This window comes from Aquarana catesbeiana, linkage group LG08, assembly GCF_042186555.1.
Source record: "Aquarana catesbeiana isolate 2022-GZ linkage group LG08, ASM4218655v1, whole genome shotgun sequence".
NCBI classification, from domain to species: Eukaryota; Metazoa; Chordata; class Amphibia; order Anura; family Ranidae; genus Aquarana; species Aquarana catesbeiana.
Window position 1 is genome coordinate 293,864,578 of NC_133331.1, and position 23,909 is coordinate 293,888,486.

The 23,909-nt window shown below is 48.2% G+C and overlaps 2 protein-coding genes across 4 annotated transcripts in view; both read left to right on the forward strand.

Annotated features, from left to right (window-relative positions):
* LOC141106805 (uncharacterized) overlaps positions 1-23,909 on the forward strand; it is a 156,837-nt gene that overhangs the window by 58,701 nt on the left and 74,227 nt on the right. The gene's annotated exons all lie outside the window — the stretch shown is intronic.
* The window catches only part of LOC141104802 (uncharacterized), a 41,368-nt gene continuing 23,601 nt past the window's right edge, over positions 6,143-23,909 (forward strand). The window contains exons 1-3 of one of the 3 annotated variants that reach the window (XM_073594562.1): positions 6,143-6,268; positions 7,573-7,696; positions 8,699-8,827. In XM_073594562.1, coding sequence (XP_073450663.1) covers positions 7,619-7,696; positions 8,699-8,827 — 207 coding nt within the window. In that variant the 5' untranslated portion in view covers positions 6,143-6,268; positions 7,573-7,618. Of the gene's footprint in view, positions 6,269-7,570; positions 7,697-8,698; positions 8,828-23,909 lie in introns of those variants that run through there. The other 2 variants (XM_073594560.1, XM_073594559.1) reach the window with 2 other exon arrangements.

A 23,909-nucleotide genomic window follows, 5' to 3' on the forward strand; every position in this document is an offset into this window, starting at 1 on the left:
CTCTCCCCCAGTACAGATCTTTCCCCCTAGTACAGACCTCCCCCCAGTATAGACTCCCTATCCAGTACTGACATCCCACAGTACAGACTCCCTATCCAGTACAGACCTCCCCCCAGTACAGACTCCCTATCCAATACAGACCTCCCCCCAGTACAGACTCCCTATCCAATACAGACCTCCCCCCAGTACAGACTCCCTATCCAGTACAGACCTCCCCCAGTACAGATCTCTCCCCCAGTACAGATCTTTCCCCCTAGTACAGACCTCCCCCCAGTACAGACTCCCTATCCAGTACAGACCTCCCCCCAGTACAGACTCCCTATCCAATACAGACCTCCCCCCAGTACAGACTCCCTATCCAATACAGACCTCCCCCCAGTACAGACTCCCTATCCAGTACAGACCTCCCCCAGTACAGATCTCTCCCCCAGTACAGATCTTTCCCCCTAGTACAGACCTCCCCCCAGTATAGACTCCCTATCCAGTACTGACATCCCACAGTACAGACTCCCTATCCAGTACAGACCTCCCCCAGAACAGATCTTTCCCTCCAGTACAGACCTCCCCCCAGTACAGACTCCCTATCCAATACAGACCTCCCCCCAGTACAGACTCCCTATCCAATACAGACCTCCCCCCAGTACAGACTCCCTATCCAGTACAGACCTCCCCCCAGTACAGACTCCCTATCCAATACAGACCTCCCCTCAGTACAGACTCCCTATCCAGTACAGACCTCCCCCAGTACAGACCTCCCCCCAGGAGAGACTCCCTATCCAGTACAGACCTCCCCCCAGTACAGACCTCCCTCCAGTACAGATCTTTCCCCCAGTACAGACCTCCCCCCAGTACAGATCTTTCCCCCAGTACAGACCTCCCCCCAGTACAGACTCCCTATCCAGTACTGACCTCCCACAGTACAGACTCCCTATCCAGTACAGTCCTCCCCCCAGTACAGATCTTTCCCCCAGTACAGACCTCCCCCCAGTACAGACTCCCTATCCAGTACAGACTACCTATCCAGTACAGATCTTGTCCCCAGTACAGACTCCCTATCCAGTACAGACCCCACCCCCCAGTACAGACTCCCTATCCAGTACAGACCTCCCCCCAGTACAGACCTCCCCCCAGTACAGACTCCCTATCCAATACAGACCCCCCCAGTACAGACTCCCTATCCAGTACAGACCTCCCCCCAGTACAGACCTCCTCCCAGTACAGATCCCCCCCCCCAGTACAAAGCTCTCCCTCCAGTACAGATTTTTCCCCCCAGTACAGACTCCCTATCCACTACAGATCTTTCTCCAGAGTACAGAGTTTTCCCTCCAGTACAGACCCCCTATCCAGTACAGACCCCCCAGAACAGACTCCCTATCCAGTACAGACCTCCCCCCAGTACAGACTCCCTATCCAGTACAGACCTCCCCCCAGTACAGACTCCCTATCCAGTACAGATCCCCCCCCCCCCAGTACAGAGCTCTCCCTCCAGTACAGATCTTTCCCCCTGAGTACAGACTCCCTATCCAGTACAGATCTTTCCCCCCCAGTACAGACCCCCTATCCAGTACAGATCTTTTCCCTGAGTACAGAGCTCCCCCATAGAAATCTCTCCCTGCCCCCCAGTACAGATCTATCCCCCCAGTACAAACCCCCTATCAAGTACAGATCTTTCCCGTGACTACAGAGCTTTCCCTCCAGTACAGATCTCTCCCCCCAGTACAGACCCCCTATCCAGTACAGATCTTTCCCCTGAGTACAGACCTCCTATCCAGTACAGATCTTTCCCCCCAGTACAGACCCCCTATCCAGTACAGATCTTTCCCCTGAGTACAGACCCCCTATCCAGTACAGATCTTCACCCCCCACCCCGACTACAGAGCTCTTCCTCCACTACAGACCCCCTATCCAGTATAGATCTTTCCCCTGAGTACAGAGCTCCCCCATACAAATCTCTCCCTGCCCCCAGTACAGATCTCTCCCCCCAGTACAGACCCCCTATCCAGTACAGATCTTTCCTGTGACTACAGAGCTTTTCCTCCAGTACAGAGCTCTCCCCCAGTACAAACCCCCTATCCAGTACAGATCTTTCCCCCAATGCAGACTCCCTATCCAGTACAGACCTCCCCCAGTACAGATCTTTCCCAGAGTACAGACTCCCTATCCAGTACAGATCTTTCCCCCCAGTACAGACCCCCTATCCAGTACAGATCTCTCCCCCCAGTACAGACCCCCTATCCAGTACAGATCTCTCCCCAGTACAGACCCCCTATCCAGTACAGATCCCCCCCCCAGTACAGACCCCCTATCCAGTACAGATCTCTCCCCCCAGTACAGACCCCCTATCCAGTACAGATCTCTCCCCCCAGTACAGACCCCCTATCCAGTACAGATCTCTCCCCCCAGTACAGACCCCCTATCCAGTACAGATCTTTCCCCCCAGTACAGACCCCCTATCCAGAACAGATCTCTCCCCCCCAGTACAGACCCCCTATCCAGTACAGATCTCTCACCCCAGTATAGACTCCCTATCCAGTACAGATCTCTCCCCCCAGTACAGACCCCCTATCCAGTACAGATCTTTCCCCTGAGTACAGAGCCCTCCCCCCAGTACAGACCCCCTATCCAGTACAGATCTCTCCCCGCAGTACAGACCCCCTATCCAGTACAGATCTCTCACCCCAGTACAGACCCCCTATCCAGTACAGATCTCTCCCCCCAGTACAGACCCCCTATTCAGTACAGATCTTTCCCCCCAGTACAGACCCCCTATCCAGTACAGATCTTTCCCCCCAGTACAGAGCCCCTATCCAGTACAGATCTCTCCCCCCAGTACAGACCCCCTATTCAGTACAGATCTCTCCCCCCAGTACAGACCCCCTATCCAGTACAGATCTCTCCCCCTAGTACAGACCCCCTATCCAGTACAGATCTCTCCCCCCCAGTACAGACCCCCTATCCAGTACAGATCTCTCCCCCAGTACAGACCCCCTATCCAGTACAGATCTCTCCCCCCAGTACAGACCCCCTATCCAGTACAGATCTCTCCCCCCAGTACAGACCCCCTATCCAGTACAGATCTCTCCCCCCAGTACAGACCCCCTATCCAGTACAGATCTCTCCCCCCAGTACAGACCCCCTATCCAGTACAGATCTCTCACCCCAGTATAGACTCCCTATCCAGTACAGATCTCTCCCCCCAGTACAGACCCCCTATCCAGTACAGATCTTTCCCCCCAGTACAGACCCCCTATCCAGTACAGATCTCTCCCCCCAGTACAGACCCCCTATCCAGTACAGATCTCTCCCCCCAGTACAGACCCCCTATCCAGTACAGATCTCTCACCCCAGTATAGACTCCCTATCCAGTACAGATCTCTATCCCCAGTACAGACCCCCTATCCGGTATAGATCTTTCCCCTGAGTACAGATCTCTCACCCCAGTATAGACTCCCTATCCAGTACAGATCTCTCCCCCCAGTACAGACCCCCTATCCAGTACAGATCTTTCCCCTGAGTACAGAGCTCTCCCCCCAGTACAGACCCCCTATCCAGTACAGATCTCTCCCCCCAATACAGACCCCCTATCCAGTACAGATCTCTCACCCCAGTATAGACTCCCTATCCAGTACAGATCTCTCCCCCCAGTACAGACCCCCTATCCAGTACAGATCTTTCCCCTGAGTACAGATCTCTCACCCCAGTATAGACTCCCTATCCAGTACAGATCTCTCCCCCCAGTACAGACCCCCTATCCAGTACAGATCTTTCCCCTGAGTACAGAGCTCTCCCCCCCCAGTACAGACCCCCTATCCAGTACAGATCTTTCCCCCCAGTACAGACCCCCTATCCAGTACAGATCTCTCACCCCAGTATAGACTCCCTATCCAGTACAGATCTCTATCCCCAGTACAGACCCCCTATCCAGTATAGATCTTTCCCCTGAGTACAGATCTCTCACCCCAGTATAGACTCCCTATCCAGTACAGATCTCTCCCCCCAGTACAGACCCCCTATCCAGTACAGATCTTTCCCCTGAGTACAGAGCTCTCCCCCCAGTACAGACCCCCTATCCAGTACAGATCTCTCCCCGCAGTACAGACCCCCTATCCAGTACAGATCTTTCCCCCCAGTACAGACCCCCTATCCAGTACAGATCTCTCCCCCCAGTACAGACCCCCTATCCAGTACAGATCTTTCCCCCCAGTACAGACCCCCTATCCAGTACAGATCTCTCACCCCAGTATAGACTCCCTATCCAGTACAGATCTCTATCCCCAGTACAGACCCCCTATCCAGTACAGATCTTTCCCCTGAGTACAGAGCTCTCCCCCCAGTACAGACCCCCTATCCAGTACAGATCTTTCCCCCCAGTACAGACCCCCTATCCAGTACAGATCTCTCACCCCAGTATAGACTCCCTATCCAGTACAGATCTCTATCCCCAGTACAGACCCCCTATTCCAGTATAGATCTTTCCCCTGAGTACAGAGCTCTCCCCCCAGTACAGACCCCCTATCCATTACAGATCTTTCCCCAGTAAATTTATTTGCTGCTAAAATGAACATTGCTTGTGAAGTGAGGACTACTCAGCCATTCCCAGGAAGCTTTGCAGAGGAACTTCAGCCTCCATAAACGTCCAGCTTTGCTATCACTTTAAAGCGTTTGGGCAATTCCCAGACAAATGATTTCCTTTAATAATACGGGTGCCTGCTGTCAATACTGTACAAACAGCAAGGATCTTCAGCTGCGTACAGCTTACAGCTGTATTTTCTGGGAGTTGGATTTGAGTCCAGCCACTCACAATAAGCCTTGTTTTTTTTTTATTAATGAAAAACCGCCCCAGTGTGCAAGGGCTCTAAAGGAAATAATTTGTCTGGGCATTGCCCAAACAAATTCTTTAACCACCTAAACCCCCCTCCTGTCCAGACCAATTTTCAGCTTTTAACGCTGATGCACTTTGAATGACAATTACGCGGTCATACAACGCTGTACACATATGACGTTTTTATAATTTTTTTCCCACAAATAGAGATTTCTTTTGGTGGCAATTGATCACCTCTGCGGTTTTTATTTTTTGTTAAAATAATTTTAAAAGACCGAATTAAAAAAAAAAATGTTTATTTTTTTATATTTTGTTATAAAATTTTGCAAACAGGTAATTTTGCTCCTTCTTGATGTACGCTGATAAGGCGGCACTGATGGGCACCGATAGGTGGCAGTGATGGATACTGATGGGTGGCAGTGATGGGTCGGCATTGTGGGCACTGGCAGGTGGCACTGGCAGGGGGTACTGGTGGGCACAGATGAGGCAGAATTGCCTCTTCCTCTTGGGGACCAATGTCCCTTGTACATAAGCAATACATCATGTGATCAGCTGCCATTGGCTGACAGCTGATCACGTGGTAAGGGGTCGGGATTGGCCCCTTACTCGGATCTGTGATCACCCGAGTCTCAGTGACTGGGTGATCACAGCGCACGCTGCGCGTGCAGGGAGCACGCAAGGGGGAGGAAGTCATATGACGGCCTCCCGGAAATTCAGGTCGTCTGTGATGTGGCCGTCATTCGGCTATAGCGCGGACGGCAAGTGGTTAAAGCGGGAGTCTGGCAACCAATCTTTTTTTTTTTTTTTTTTAGGTCATTGAGACACTTTGCTAACCCCAAAATAATACTCACAGTTTGGGTGTAATATTTCCGCCTCTGTTTTCGTACTGAAGAATAACTTAAAAAATATGATGCTGGCTGTTTCCATCTTGCTTGTGGGCATGTGAAGCCCACAAGCATTGATTTCCTGGATGCGGTGAATGCTGTTCATTCACAGCTTGTTCACACACATGATCATTGTTTCCGCACTGAATCTTGGGAAGCCTGACACTAAGCTCCCAGGAGACAGTGTGGCGCCGGGGAAAGGCAATAAACACGCCCATGGGAGGAGAGACAGGAAGTGCCACAGTAAAGTACAATATAAAGGTAATTACAGCGATAAACAAATTTTTCGTGTGGCATTTGAACATCTATGCAATTAACTGAAGGGGGTAAGATTAAGTTAAAAATTTGAGTGGAACCCCGCTTTAAAGTGATAGCAAAGCTGGACGTTTATCGAGGCTGCAGTTCCTCTGAGCTCCACAAGGTGGTGATCCTACTTCTACTTAGACAGGAAGTCTCTATGGAAGACAGGAAGTGACGTCAGGTTATAAATAGGAAGTTCCGGATGAGAGGTGAGTCGGGAGGAAGTAGAGAGGAGACGTCGCTGGAAGTTTCAGCAGAGGAGGTAATAAGATCTTATTTTCTATTTACACCCAGTAACCCCCCGTCATGTCCGTCCTCTTCCTCCATAGTCACTGTGATGTCTTTTATCTCCAACAGATGACGATACACACATATATAGCATAATAAAATAGAATAGAATATATATATAAGGGGCGTAGTCTAAATCCGGAGTGTTTTTCCTCTACACACCCGGAACTGGGTGAAGGGAACCCGGACTGACCCAGGTGATCGGATTAGTGGGTGTAAGTTATGGCAGTTATCATTGGTGGAACACAGGGATCAGTGATTGGAGGTTTCATCTGTCTATTAACCCTTTTACTGCCAACAATGTATGTTATGTGTTGGCAGGGGGGTGGGGTATTTACATACAAGCAGGTTGAAACCAACAAAGTGACTTTTGGGAGGAAGCAATCGGAAACCTGGGCAGTCACCGGATCGCTCTCATGGACCTTCCTGACATGTTTCCCAAGCGTCACTATTCCACCTTTGGACCTGGGACTGGCACAGCGGGTGTCCCCAACTAGAGTGGAAGGAGACTGGTGACCATCCCTTTGCTGATGTCTCCTAGCCAGTAAGAACCTGGGAATGCAGATAAGATGTGGAAGACGGGTGCAGAGCTCATCTAAATGGAGACATTCTTGGAGGGACATTATTTATTACAGTACAATATGTATTTATTTATTTTTAACGCACTCAAAAACTTCACCCGGTGCCACAAAAATGTGCACACACATAAAGAATGAAACACAAAAACGTGCAGACGGGTGTACACAACCCTCTAAAATCAGAGGGCCTTGCCCTGATCCCACCCGGGGCGTGAGGCTCCAGGCGGGGACTGGGGTACTTTACATTTGGTCCATCTGGCTAAAACCAGACGGACCCCACCCTCTGCAGGGTCTGCCGAAATAGACCCACCCAAGTACTTGGTGGGGCTCCCCTTAAGGGAAATCCCATGAGAGAGGGTGAATTAAGCCAGAAGGCCATGTCCACCCCCATCCCAAGATTTTCAAGGCAATCTCCGAGGACCTACACCCTACCAGTCACATGTGCAAAAAACGTGTACAAACATAAAAATACAAAAAGCGACAAAGGGCTTAAATAAAAGAAAGTGGGGGAGGAGGAGAGGAGAGTGAAAAGTGGTCACTGTGTGAAACAATGACCAGACCCTCCAGCCAGGAATCAAAATCTCCTCCGGTCCCAGCCAAAAGGCCCGGCCCAGGAGGCAGGTGGAAAAAAAGTGTGATATGGTGCAGTGACCGTGGCTTATTACAATAAGATATTTCTCATGATATCATCTGTCTACAGAAAGAAGAGTCCTGTATAGATCACATGACAGATCACCTTAGTGAGGATGGAGGAGGACCAGAGTCACATGACCGAGAGGATACTAAACCTCACCCTGGAGATCATCTACCTGCTGACCGGAGAGGTGAGGAGGATTCTGGGAGGTCACATGACATCATTCTTATCTCTATTAATAAAACACAGACCTGACCGGAGAGGTGAGGAGGATTCTGGGAGGTCACATGACATCACTCTTATCTCTATTAATAAAACACAGACCTGACCGGAGAGGTGAGGAGGATTCTGGGAGGTCACATGACATCACTCTTATCTCTATTAATAAAACACAGACCTGACCGGAGAGGTGAGGAGGATTCTGGGAGGTCACATGACATCACTCTTATCTCTATTAATAAAACACAGACCTGACCGGAGAGGTGAGGAGGATTCTGGGAGGTCACATGACATCACTCTTATCTCTATTAATAAAACACAGACCTGACTGGAGAGGTGAGGAGGATTCTGGGAGGTCACATGACATCACTCTTATCTCTATTAATAAAACACAGACCTGACCGGAGAGGTGAGGAGGATTCTGGGAGGTCACATGACATCACTCTTATCTCTATTAATAAAACACAGACCTGACCGGAGAGGTGAGGAGGATTCTGGGAGGTCACATGACATCACTCTTATCTCTATTAATAAAACGCAGACCTGACCGGAGAGGTGAGGAGGATTCTGGGAGGTCACATGACATCACTCTTATCTCTATTAATAAAACACAGACCTGACCGGAGAGGTGAGGAGGATTCTGGGAGGTCACATGACATCACTCTTATCTCTATTAATAAAACACAGACCTGACCGGAGAGGTGAGGAGGATTCTGGGAGGTCACATGACATCACTCTTATCTCTATTAATAAAACACAGATCTGACCGGAGAGGTGAGGAGGATTCTGGGAGGTCACATGACATCACTCTTATCTCTATTAATAAAACACAGACCTGACCGGAGAGGTGAGGAGGATTCTGGGAGGTCACATGACATCACTCTTATCTCTATTAATAAAACACAGACCTGACCGGAGAGGTGAGGAGGATTCTGGGAGGTCACATGATATCATTGTTACTTTTTTGACACAGAGTTTTCCTCCTGTGAAGTCTGGTGATCATCTCATCATCAAAGTTCCTCAGTCCTTGAAACCTAAGGGGGACAGTGACAGGAAGATCCTGGAACTGACCAATAAGATTACTGAGCTGCTGACAGGAGAGGTGAGGAGGATTCTGGGACATTATCCAGTAACAGACAAGGGATGTGTCTGGATGGTGACTGTATCATTGTGTGTGTCAGGTTCCTATAAGGTGTCAGGATGTCACTGTCTATTTCTCCATGGAGGAGTGGGAGTATTTAGAAGGACACAAGGATCTCTACAAGGACTTCATGATGGACAATCAGAAAACGTTACATTTTGTGAAGACTGAGAGGAAGGAATTTCCCCGGAATGAGAAGATAATGAACCTCACCCTGGAGGTCCTCAGCCTGCTGACCGGAGAGGTGGGTGTAATGAAGGGGGGAATATTTGACTCTATTGTATACTGGGACGTGATTTGCTCAGATTCACATAGGAGTCTCGTTCGTTATCGGAATTAACCAGACAAATCGCTCCCCCAACTAAGAACGGCCATTCACCACCACCCACAGAATCGAGAAAGAGCCATCAATCTGTCAATCCTTTGTGTGTCCGGGCCGGGTGAGGTTTTCCGTGTTGAGTCAAATTAAGCGTCAGGCTCCAGGAACTTGTGCTTTGCTTATCAGACAGGTTTACTTCCCTCCCGACCCCAGAATATTCTGATCTTCATTACATTTACCCCACAAGATTCCATCAATTCATTCCTCTCTGCCGCATTGTGTTCAGTCTGTACTCAGTTCACACTGTACACTGTGCTATACATTCCATACTGTACACTGTGCTATACATCACATACCCCATACTGTACACTGTGCTATACATCCCATACTGTACACTGTGCTATACATCCCATACTGTACACTGTGCTATACATCCCATACTGTACACTGTGCTATACATCCCATACTGTACACTGTGCTATACATTCCATACTGTACACTGTGCTATACATCCCATACTGTACACTGTGCTATACATCCCATACTGTACACTGAGCTATACATCCCATACTGTACACTGAGCTATACATTCCATACTGTACACTGTGCTATACATTCCATACTGTACACTGTGCTATACATTCCATACTGTACACTGTGCTATACATCCCATACTGTACACTGTGCTATACATCCCATACTGTACACTGTGCTATACATCCCATACTGTACACTGTGCTATACATCCCATACTGTACACTGTGCTATACATCCCATACTGTACACTGTGCTATACATTCCATACTGTACACTGTGCTATACATCCCATACTGTACACTGTGCTATACATCCCATACTGTACACTGAGCTATACATCCCATACTGTACACTGAGCTATACATTCCATACTGTACACTGTGCTATACATTCCATACTGTACACTGTGCTATACATTCCATACTGTACACTGTGCTATACATCCCATACTGTACACTGTGCTATACATCCCATACTGTACACTGTGCTATACATCCCATACTGTACACTGTGCTATACATTCCATACTGTACACTGTGCTATACATCCCATACCCCATACTGTACACTGTGCTATACATCCCATACTGTACACTGTGCTATACATCACATACCCCATACTGTACACTGTGCTATACATCCCATACTGTACACTGTGCTATACATCCCATACTGTACACTGTGCTATACATCCCATACTGTACACTGTGCTATACATTCCATACTGTACACTGTGCTGTACACCCCATACTGTACACTGTGCTACACATCCCTTACTGTACACTGTGCTACACATCCCATACTGTACACTGTGCTATACATCCCATACTGTACACTGTGCTATACATCCCATACTGTACACTGTGCTATACATTCCATACTGTACACTGTGCTATACATTCCATACTGTACACTGTGCTATACATCCCATACTGTACACTGTGCTATACATCCCATACTGTACACTGTGCTATACATCCCTTACTGTACAGTGTGCTGTACATCCCTTATTGTACACTGTGCTGTACATTCCATACTGTGCTATACATCCCATTCTCCATACTGTACACTGTGCTATACATCCCACACTGTACAGTGTGCTATACATCCCATACTGTACACTGTGCTATACATCCCATACTGTACTATACATCCCATACTGTACACTGTGCTGTACACCCATACTGTACACTGTGCTATACATTCCATACTGTACACTGTGCTATACATTCCATACTGTACACTGTGCTATACATCCCATACTGTGCTATACATTCCATACTGTACACTGCTATACATCCCATACTGTACATCCCATTCTCCATACTGAACACCCCATACTGTACACTGTGCTATACATGCCATGCTCTATACTGTAAACTCAGCTGTAGATTGTATACCTCATGCTGTACACTGTGCTGTATGTTCCATACTCCACATGACTCCACATCGTGCATTGTAATTTTCTTTCCATTCTCAGTACTGATCCACGTAGTACACTGTGCTGTATGTTTCATACTCTACATTGCCTCAGACTGTACACTGTGCTGTACTTTCCATACTCTACACTTCTCCACATGGTACACCGTTCTTTACATTTCATACTCCAGTCTGCTCTGCAGACCCCCCTCCCCCTTTGCCAAACAACAGATTGCATTCATCTTCATAGTCCCTCCTGAACTGAAATGAAAACCCTTCTACTGGTCCGTAAATATAGACCTGACCAGAGACCTTCATTTCTATTGTATAACCCAGGACTGTGATGTAGTAATGAAGAAATCCCCTGAACATGACACACCGAGGAGACATCACCAAACCTCTACAAGAAGGCGGAGAGACCAGAACCCCATTACCATCCCCCCACCTCCATCCCTCATACCTGAGAGACACAACATGGAGAAGATCCTGGAACTGACCACCATGATGGTCCATCTGCTGACAGGAGAGGTGAGGAGGATTCTGGGAATTCTGGGACATTATCCAGTAACAGACAAGGGATGTGTCTGGATGGTGACTGTATCATTGTGTGTGTCAGGTTCCTATAAGGTGTCAGGATGTCACTGTCTATTTCTCCATGGAGGAGTGGGAGTATTTAGAAGGACACAAGGATCTCTACAAGGACGTCATGATGGACAATCAGCCGCCCCTCACATCACCGGGTAAGAGGAGACTTTATTGTAAAGGAGAGAGCAGTACGGAGGCTCCACCTAGATCACCAATCTAACAAATGAGGAGGAGATACTGTACACCATATGAAAGGTCCATCTCCATTCCTCCAATATAACGTCATGTTCCCAACAAATGAGGAGGAGATACTGTACACCATATGAAAGGTCCATCTCCATTCCTCAATATAACGTCATGTTCCCAACAAATGAGGAGGAGATACTGTACATCATATGAAAGGTCCATCTCCATTCCTCCAATATAATGTCATGTTCCCAACAAATGAGGAGGAGATACTGTACACCATATGAAAGGTCCATCTCCATTCCTCCAATATAATGTCATGTTCCCAACAAATGAGGAGGAGATACTGTACACCATAGGAAAGGTCCATCTCCATTCCTCAATATAACGTCATGTTCCTAACAAATGAGGAGGAGATACTGTACACCATATGAAAGGTCCATCTCCATTCCTCAATATAACGTCATGTTCCCAACAAATGAGGAGGAGATACTGTACACCATATGAAAGGTCCATCTCCATTCCTCCAATATAACGTCATGTTCCCAACAAATGAGGAGGAGATACTGTACACCATATGAAAGGTCCATCTCCATTCCTCCAATATAACGTCATGTTCCCAACAAATGAGGAGGAGATACTGTACACCATATGAAAGGTCCATCTCCATTCCTCAATATAATGTCATGTTCCCAACAAATGAGGAGATACTGTACACCATATGAAAGGTCCATCTCCATTCCTCAATATAACGTCATGTTCCCAACAAATGAGGAGGAGATACTGTACACCATATGAAAGGTCCATCTCCATTCCTCAATATAACGTCATGTTCCCAACAAATGAGGAGGAGATACTGTACACCATATGAAAGGTCCATCTCCATTCCTCAATATAATGTCATGTTCCCAACAAATGAGGAGGAGATGCTGTACACCATATGAAAGGTCCATCTCCATTCCTCAATATAACGTCATGTTCCCAACAAATGAGGAGATACTGTACACCATATGAAAGGTCCATCTCCATTCCTCAATATAACGTCATGTTCCCAACAAATGAGGGGGAGATACTGTACACCATATGAAAGGTCCATCTCCATTCCTCAATATAATGTCATGTTCCCAACAAATGAGGAGGAGATACTGTACACCATATGAAAGGTCCATCTCCATTCCTCAATATAATGTCATGTTCCCAACAAATGAGGAGGAGATGCTGTACACCATATGAAAGGTCCATCTCCATTCCTCAATATAACGTCATGTTCCCAACAAATGAGGAGATACTGTACACCATATGAAAGGTCCATCTCCATTCCTCAATATAATGTCATGTTCCCAACAAATGAGGGGGAGATACTGTACACCATATGAAAGGTCCATCTCCATTCCTCAATATAATGTCATGTTCCCAACAAATGAGGAGGAGATACTGTACACCATATGAAAGGTCCATCTCCATTCCTCAATATAATGTCATGTTCCCAACAAATGAGGAGGAGATACTGTACACCATATGAAAGGTCCATCTCCATTCCTCCAATATAATATCATGTTCCCAACAAATGAGGAGGAGATACTGTACACCATATGAAAGGTCCATCTCCATTCCTCAATATAATGTCATGTGCCCAACAAATGAGGAGGAGATACTGTACATCATATGAAAGGTCCATCTCCATTCCTCAATATACAGATGATGAGGAGATAGATGAACGATGTAAATACTTTGATGAAGTTTCTCTCTCACAGATGGATGTGATGTTGGGAATTCCTCGGAGGGGCTCCAGATTTCTTCTACAGATCATGTCGGAGAAGATGATGGAATCACAACAGATTCTCGGGCAGTAAAGACTTATTTGTGCTCGGAGTGCGGTCAAAGTTTTAAACGGAAAGATCATCTGCGAAGACACATGAGAATTCACACCGGTGAGACTTTTCCCTGTGAAGAGTGCGGGAAATGTTTTATGCGGAAACACAGGCTCACATCACACCTGAGAATCCACACCGGAGAAAAGCTATTGACTTGTACAGAGTGCGGGAAATGCTTTTCGCACAAAGGAAGCCTCATTAAACACCTGAGAATACACACGGGCGAGAAGCCGTTTTCCTGTCCAGACTGCGGGAAACGCTTCAGTCAGAAAAACAATCTTTGGAACCATCAAAAACTTCACATAGATACGAGTTCCTTGTCATTTTTGGAGTGCGGAAAACCTTTTATTATTACAACTGAACCTACCATACATGAGAGAGGCCACACCAAAAAGCTGTTTCCATGCTCAGAGTGTGGGAAACTGTCTATAAGTAAATCCCACCTTATTGTACACCAGAGGAGCCACACCGGTGAGAGGCCGTTCTCATGCTCCCAATGCCAGAAATCCTTCGTAGTAAGATCAGAACTTACCATACACCAGAGAAGTCACACCGGTGAGATGCCGTTTTCATGCCCAGAGTGCGGGAAAGGTTTCACGAGACGCGGGAACTTAATTGAACACGTGAAAGTGCACACTGGGGAGAAGCCGTTCTCCTGCCCGGAGTGCGGGAAATCCTTCATTCGGAAAAATGAACTTGCTATACACCTGAACAGTCACATGGGCCAACATCGTTTTTCATGCTCAGAGTGCGGGAAAGGTTTCTCTCATAAAGGAAAATTTCATACACATCAGAGAACCCACTTGGGTGAGCGACCTTACACCTGTTCAGAGTGCGGAAAAAGTTTTGTACAAAATTCGCACCTTCTTGAACACCTAAGAAGCCACACAGGAGAACGCCCTTTTCCATGCTCAGTGTGCGGGAAAAGTTTTCCACGGAAATCTGCTCTTGTTAAACACCAGAGCAGGCACCCCGGGGGGCGTCCTGATTCAAACAAATCTTAGACACCGCAAAAGCCGCACTGGCCGGCGACCTCTTTCCTGAATTAAGTGCGGGATGCGGGAAATGTTTATTTGCTATTTACCAGAGAATTCACAAGGGTCAGCGGGCTTTCCCGTGCTCTGAAAGTATTTTTTACTAAAAGAAGAATACAACAGAATCAGCAAACCAAAAGGTAGAGTCCAAAATGTTTTAAGGGTTCTTTAGCAACATTGCATAAAACCACCAACGCGTTTCGTCCAAAAGCTCCTCCTCCAAATAAAAAAAACTTGTATCGACTCAAGGATATTCTTAAGAAAAATGCTTTGTATTCAAATGTATATTACCCCTTTTTTTTTTTTTGCTAGAAAATGAAAATCTGAAAACAATCATATATGTTGGAATAAAACGTTGACGATTGCGATTCTTTTTGATGTCAAACACAATATTTGCACAACTGTTTATCACGTCTACATTTCTAGGAAAAATACAATAAAATGATTTTTAGTGCACACAAATACAATAAAATATTCATTTTATGGGGAAAATATAAAGGACGGGGTTGTGTCGCGTAAATAGATACCAAATACGCCAAGCCTTAAAATTGGTGGATTTTTCAGGCCCTCCTAGCCTGACTACTGGTGACTTGTCCTGTAGCATCAACCAGACGCTCACCAACAGTGACAGACATACAGACAGATTGGCTACAGGCTAATGAACATCAGGCTGGACAGACAGATAGACAGCTGCCTTTTAAGTATCTTCATGCCGTGACCTTTGGGCAGTGACCAGCAATTTAAAGTTATGGGCCTTTGACCCAGGACTGATAATTAGCTAAGAAGGACTCTTAATCCTAGTAAGGAGGATCTAAATGCAGTGACCTTTAGGCTGTGACCAGCAATTTGAAGTTATGGGCCTTCAAGCCGGGACTGGCAATTAGCTAAGCAGGACTTACTGTACTCTTCCTACTGAGTGAAAAGACCTTCATACAGGGTAATGGCCAGTAAGCAGCTCAGACAGACCATTACCTTTAGGTATCTTCATGCCATGACCTTTAGGTTGTGACCAGCAATTTGTAGTTATGGGTCTTTGACCCGGGACTGACAATTAGATAAGAAGGACTTTTCTTCCTACCAAGTAAGGAGGACTTCATACAGGGTGATGGCCATTAGGCAGCTCAGACTAAAAGCTATCTTTTAAGTATCTTCATGCCAAGACCAGTAATTTGTAGTTATTGGCCTTCAAGTCGGGACTGGCAATTAGCTAAGAAGGACTTTTCTTCCTACCGAGTAAGGAGGACTTCATACAGGGTGATGGCCATTAGGCAGTTCAGATGAAAAGCTACCTTTTAAGTATCTTCATGCCGTGGCCTTTAGTCTGTGATCAGCAATTTGTAGTTATGGGCCTTCAAGCCGGGACTGGGAATTAGATAAGAAGGACTCTTCTTCCTACTGTGAAAAAGGGGACTTCACACAGGGCAATGGCCATTAGGCAGCTCAGACGGAAAGCTATCTTTTAAATATCTTCATGCCAAGACCAGCAATTTGTAGTTATGGGCCTTCAAGCCGGGACTGGCAATTAGCTAAGAAGGACTCTTCTTCCTATTGAGTAAAGAGACCTTCATACAGGGTAATGACCATTAGGCAGTTCAGACGGAAAGCCACCTTTTAAGTATCTTAATGCTATGACCTTTAGGCTGTGACCAGAAATTTGAAGTTATGGGCCTTCAAGCTGTGACTGACAGTTAGCTAAGCAGGACTCTTCTGCCTAGTAAGGAGGACTTCATACAGGGTAATATTCATTAAACAGCTCAGATGGAAAGCTGCCTTTAAGCATCTTCATACTGTGACCTTAAGGTTGTGACCAGCAATTTGTAGTTATGGGCCTTTGAGTCGGTACTGGCAATTAGCTTAGAAGGTCTCTTCTTCCTAGTAAGGAGGACTTCATACAGAGTGATGGCCATTAGGCAGCTCAGATGGAAAGCTGCCTTTAAGCATCTTCATACTGTGACCTTAAGGTTGTGACCAGCAATTTGTAGTTATGGGCCTTTGAGTCGGTACTGGCAATTAGCTTAGAAGGTCTCTTCTTCCTAGTAAGGAGGACTTCATACAGAGTGATGGCCATTAGGCAGCTCAGATGGAAAGCTACCTTGAAGCATCTTCATACTGTGACCTTAAGGTTGTGACCAGCAATTTGTAGTTATGGGCCTTTGAGTCGGTACTGGCAATTAGCGTAGATGGGCTCTTCTTCCTAGTAAGGACGACTTCATACAGCCATGTTGGCCATTAGGCAGCTCAGACGGAAAGCTTCCTTTAACCACTTGCTGACCAAGCCTTTTTTTGACATTTGTTGCTTACAAGTAAAAATCTGGATTGTTTGCTAGACAATTACTTAGAACCCCCAAACATTATACAGTATATATTTTATAGCAGGGGTCTTCAAACTATGGCCCTCCAGTTGTTGAGGAAGTACGATTCCCATCAGTGGCATCACTAGGGTTGGTGTCACCCAGTGCCGAAAAAATTAGTGTCACCCCTCCTCCACCAACTACCTCAGTACAGATCCCCTTCCACTAACTACAGACCCCACTCCATCAATATAGCCCCCCTCCCTCAGTACAGACCCCCTTCCATCAATATAGACCCCCCCCACTAAGTACAGACTCCCCTCCATCAGTACAGACCCCCGCTTAGTGCAGACCCCCTTCCTCAGTATAGACCCCCACTAAGTACTGACCCCCTCCCTCAGTACAGACTCCCCTCCCTTATTGCAGACCCCCCATCAGTACAGACACCCTCCCTCAGTGCTGACCCCCATCAGTATGGAATCCCCCTCTCAGTGCAGCCCCCCCCCCATTAGTATAGAATCCCCCTCAGTGCAGACTTCCCCATCAGTATAGAATCCCCCCTCAGTGCAGACCCCCATCAGTATAAAATCCCCCCCCAGTGCCAACCCCCATTAGTATAGAACCCCCCTCATTGCAGACCCCCCATTAATATAGAATCCCCCTCAGTGCAGAGCCCCCATTAATATAGAATCCCCCCTCAGTGAAGAGCCCCTATTAGTATAGAATCCCCCCTCAGTACAGAGCCCCCATTAGTATAGAATCCCCCCTCAGTGCAGACCCCCATTAGTATAGAATCCCCCCTCAGTGCAGAGCCCCCATTAGTATAGAATCCCCCTCAGTGCAGAGCCCCCATTATTATAGAATCCCCCCTCAGTGCGAACCCCCATTAGTATAGAATCCCCCCTCAGTGCAGAACCTCCATTAGTATAGAATCCCCCCTCAGTGCAGAACCCCCATTAGTATAGAATCCCCCCTCAGTGCAGACTTCCCCATTAGTATAGAATCCCCCCTCAGTGCAGACCCCCCATTAGTATAGAATCCCCCCTCAGTGCAGACCCCCATTAGTATAGAATCCCCCCTCAGTGCAGACCCCCATTAGTATAGAATCCCCTCTCAGTGCTGAGCCCCCATTATTATAGAATCCCCCTCAGTGCAGACCCCCATTAGTATAGAATCCCCCTCAGTGCAGAGCCCCCATTATTATAGAATCCCCCCTCAGTGCAGACCCCCATTAGTAAAGAATCCCCCTCAGTGCAGAGCCCCCATTATTATAGAATCCCCCCTCAGTGCAGAACCCCCATTAGTATAGAATCCCCCCTCAGTGCAGACCCCCATTAGTATAGAATCCCCCCTCAGTGCAGAGTCCCCATTAGTATAGAATCCCCCCTCAGTGCAGAGCCCCCATTAGTATAGAATCCCCCCTCAGTGCAGAACCCCCATTAGTATAGAATCCCTCCTCAGTGCAGAGCCCCCATTAGTATAGAATCCCCCCTCAGTGCAGAACCCCCATTAATATAGAATCCCCCCTCAGTGCAGACCCCCCATTAGTATAGAATCTCCCCTCAGTGCAGATCCCCCATTAGTATAGAATCTCCCCTCAGTGCAGAACCCCCATTAGTATAGAATCCCCCCTCAGTGCAGAGCCCCCATTAGAATAGAATCCCCCCTCAGTGCAGACCCCCATTAGTATAGAATCCCTCCTCAGTGCAGAGCCCCCATTAGTATAGAATCCCCCCTCAGTGCAGAGCCCCCATTAGTAAAGAATCCCCCCTCAGTGCAGAGCCCCCATTAGTATAGAATCCCCCCTCAGTGCAGAGCCCCCATTAGTATAGAATCCCCCCTCAGTGCAGAGACCCCATTAGTATAGAATCCCCCCTCAGTGCAGAGCCCCCATTAGTATAGAATCCCCCCTCAGTGCAGAGACCCCATTAGTATAGAATCCCCCCTCAGTGCAGAGCCCCCATTAGTATAGAATCCCCCCTCAGTGCAGAGCCCCCATTAGTATAGAATCCCCCCTCAGTGCAGAGCCCCCATTAGTATAGAATCCCCCCTCAGTGCAGAGCCCCCATTAGTATAGAATCCCCCCTCAGTGCAGAGACCCCATTAGTATAGAATCCCCCCTCAGTGCAGACCCCCCATTAGTATAGAATTCCCCCCTCAGTGCAGAACCTCCATTAGTATAGAATCCCCCCTCAGTGCAGAACCCCCATTAATATAGAATCCCCCCTCAGTGCAGACCCCCCGTTAGTATAGAATCTCCCCTCAGTGCAGAGCCCCCATAAGTATAGAATCCCCCTCAGTGCAGAGCCCTCATTAGTATAGAATCCCCCCTCAGTGCAGAACCCCCATTAGTATAGAATCCCCCCTCAGTGCAGAGCCCCCATTAGTATAGAATCCCCCCTCAGTGCAGAACCCCCATTAATATAGAATCCCCCTCAGTGCAGACCCCCCATTAGTATAGAATCTCCCCTCAGTGCAGAACCCCCATTAGTATAGAATCCCCCCTCAGTGCAGAGCCCCCATTAGTATAGAATCCCCCTCAGTGCAGACCCCCATTAGTATAGAATCCCCCTCAGTGCAGAACCCCCATTAGTATAGAATCCCCCCTCAGTGCAGACTTCCCCATCAGTATAGAATCCCCCTCAGTGCAGAGCCCCCATTAGTATAGAATCCTCCCTCAGTGCAGAACCCCCATTAGTATAGAATCCCCCCTCAGTGCAGAGCCCCCATTAGTATAGAACCCTCCCTCAGTGCAGACCCCCATTAGTATAGAATCCCCCCTCAGTGCAGAGCCCCCATTAGTATAGAATCCTCCCTCAGTGCAGACCCCCCATTAGTATAGAATCCCCCCTCAGTGCAGAGCCCCCATTAGTATAGAATCCCCCCTCAGTGCAGACCCCCATTAGTATAGAATCCCCCCTCAGTGCAGACCCCCATTAGTATAGAATCCCCCCTCAGTGCAGAGCCCCCATTAGTATAGAATCCCCCCTCAGTGCAGAACCCCCATTAGTATAGAATCCCCCCTCAGTGCAGAGCCCCCATTATTATAGAATCCCCCCTCAGTGCAGAGCCCCCATTATTATAGAATCCCCCCTCAGTGCAGACCCCCATTAGTATAGAATCCCACCTCAGTGCAGAACCCCCATTAGTATAGAATCCCCCTCAGTGCAGAACCCCCATTAGTATAGAATCCCCCTCAGTGCAGAGCCCCCATTAGTATAGAATCCTCCCTCAGTGCAGACCCCCCATTAGTATAGAATCCCCCCTCAGTGCAGAACCTCCATTAGTATAGAATCCCCCCTCAGTGCAGAACCCCCATTAGTATAGAATCCCCCCTCAGTGCAGACTTCCCCATCAGTATAGAATCCCCCTCAGTGCAGAGCCCCCATTAGTATAGAATCATCCCTCAGTGCAGAACCCCCATTAGTATAGAATCCCCCCTCAGTGCAGAGCCCCCATTATTATAGAATCCTCCCTCAGTGCAGACCCCCCATTAGTATAGAATCCCCCCTCAGTGCAGAGCCCCCATTAGTATAGAATCCCCCCTCAGTGCAGACTTCCCCATCAGTATAGAATCCCCCCTCAGTGCAGACCCCCATCAGTATAAAATCCCCCCTCAGTGCCAACCCCCATTAGTATAGAACCCCCCTCAGTGCAGAGCCCCCATCAGTATAGAATCCCACCTCAGTGCAGACCCCCCATTAATATAGAATCCCCCCTCAGTGCAGAGCCCCCATTAGTATAGAATCCCCCCTCAGTGCAGAGCCCCCATTAGTATAGAATCCCCCCTCAGTGCAGACCTCCCATTAGTATAGAATCCCCCTCAGTGCAGAGCCCCCATTAGTATAGAAATAGAATCCCCCCTCAGTGCAGAGCCCCCATTAGTATAGAATCCCCCATCAGTGCAGAACCCCCATTAGTATAGAATCCCCCTCAGTGCAGAGCCCCCATTAGTATAGAATCCCCCCTCAGTGCAGAGCCCCCATTAGTATAGAATCCCCCCTCAGTGCAGAGCCCTCATTAGTATAGAATCCCCCCTCAGTGCAGACCCCCCATTAGTATAGAATCCCCCTCAGTGCAGACCCCCCATTAGTATAGAATCCCCCTCAGTGCAGACCCCCCATTAATATAGAATCCCCCCTCAGTGCAGACCCCCCCATTAGTATAGAATCCCCCCTCAGTGCAGACCCCTTATTAATATAGAATCCCCCCCAGTGCAGAACCCCCATTAGTATAGAATCCCCCTCAGTGCAAACCCCCCATTAGTATAGAATCCCCCCTCAGTGCAGAGCCTCCATTATTATAGAATCCCCCCTCAGTGCAGAACCCCCATTAGTATAGAATCCCCCCTCAGTGCAGACCCCCATTAGTATAGAATCCCCCCTCAGTGCAGAACCCCCATTAGTATAGAACCCCCCAGTGCAAACCCCCCCATTAGTAGAGAATCCCCCCTCAGTGCAGAACCCCCATTAGTATAGAATCCCCCCTCAGTGCAGACCCCCCATTAGTATAGAATCCCCCTCAGTGCAGACCTCCCATTAGTATAGAATCCCCCCTCAGTGCAGAGACCCCATTAGTATAGAATCCCCCCTCAGTGCAGACCCCCCATTAGTATAGAATCCCCCCTCAGTGCAGAACCCCCATTAGTATAGAATCCCCCCCCCTCAGTGCAGAACCCCCATTAGTATAGAATCCCCCCTCAGTGCAGACTTCCCCATTAGTATAGAATCCCCCTCAGTGCAGAGCCCCCATTAGTATAGAATCCTCCCTCAGTGCAGAACCCCCATTAGTATATAATCCCCCCTCAGTGCAGAGCCCCCATTAGTATAGAACCCTCCCTCAGTGCAGACCCCCATTAGTATAGAATCCTCCCTCAGTGCAGACCCAGAATCCTCCCTCAGTGCAGAGCCCCCATTAGTATAGAATCCCCCCTCAGTGCAGACCCCCATTAGTATAGAATCCCCCCTCAGTGCAGAGCCCCCATTGTTATAGAATCCCCCCTCAGTGCAGACCCCCATTAGTATAGAATCCCCCTCAGTGCAGAGCCCCCATTATTATAGAATCCCCCCTCAGTGCAGAGCCCCCATTAGTATAGAATCCTCCCTCAGTGCAGAACCCCCATTAGTATAGAATCCCCCCTCAGTGCAGACCCCCCATTAGTATAGAATCCCCCTCAGTGCAGACCTCCCATTAGTATAGAATCCCCCCTCAGTGCAGAAACCCCATTAGTATAGAATCCCCCCTCAGTGCAGACCCCCCATTAGTATAGAATCCCCCCTCAGTGCAGAACCCCCATTAGTATAGAATCCCCCCCCCTCAGTGCAGAACCCCCATAAGTATAGAATCCCCCCTCAGTGCAGACTTCCCCATTAGTATAGAATCCCCCTCAGTGCAGAGCCCCCATTAGTATAGAATCCTCCCTCAGTGCAGAACCCCCATTAGTATAGAATCCCCCCTCAGTGCAGAGCCCCCATTAGTATAGAACCCTCCCTCAGTGCAGACCCCCATTAGTATAGAATCCCCCTCAGTGCAGAGCCCCCATTATTATAGAATCCCCCCTCAGTGCAGAGCCCCCATTAGTATAGAATCCTCCCTCAGTGCAGAACCCCCATTAGTATAGAATCCCCCCTCAGTGCAGACCCCCCATTAGTATAGAATCCCCCTCAGTGCAGACCTCCCATTAGTATAGAATCCCCCCTCAGTGCAGAAACCCCATTAGTATAGAATCCCCCCTCAGTGCAGACCCCCCATTAGTATAGAATCCCCCCTCAGTGCAGAACCCCCATTAGTATAGAATCCCCCCCCCTCAGTGCAGAACCCCCATAAGTATAGAATCCCCCCTCAGTGCAGACTTCCCCATTAGTATAGAATCCCCCTCAGTGCAGAGCCCCCATTAGTATAGAATCCTCCCTCAGTGCAGAACCCCCATTAGTATAGAATCCCCCCTCAGTGCAGAGCCCCCATTAGTATAGAACCCTCCCTCAGTGCAGACCCCCATTAGTATAGAATCCTCCCTCAGTGCAGACCCCCCATTAGTATAGAATCCCCCCTCAGTGCAGAGCCCCCATTAGTATAGAATCCCCCCTCAGTGCAGACCCCCATTAGTATAGAATCCCCCCTCAGTGCAGAGCCCCCATTGTTATAGAATCCCCCCTCAGTGCAGACCCCCATTAGTATAGAATCCCCCTCAGTGCAGAGCCCCCATTATTATAGAATCCCCCCTCAGTGCAGAGCCCCCATTAGTATAGAATCCTCCCTCAGTGCAGAACCCCCATTAGTATAGAATCCCCCCTCAGTGCAGAACCCCCATTAGTATAGAATCCCCCCTCAGTGCAGAGCCCCCATTAGTATAGAATCCCCCCTCAGTGCAGAGCCCCCATTAGTATGGAATCCCCCCTCAGAGTAGAACCCCCATTAGTATAGAATCCCCCCTCAGTGCAGAGCCCCCATTAGTATACAATCCCCCCTCAGTGCAGAACCCCCATTAATATAGAATCCCCCCTCAGTGCAGACCCCCCCATTAGTATAGAATCCCCCCTCAGTGCAGACCCCCCCATTAGTATAGAATCCCCCCTCAGTGCAGAACCCCATTAGTATAGAATCCCCCCTCAGTGCAGAGCCCCCATTAGTATAGAATCCCCCTCAGTGCAGAGCCCCCATTAGTATAGAATCCCCCCTCAGTGCAGACCCCCATTAGTATAGAATCCCCCCTCAGTGCAGAACCCCCATTAGTATAGAATCCCCCCTCAGTGCAGAACCCCCATTAGTATAGAATCCCCCCTCAGTGCAGAGCCCCCAT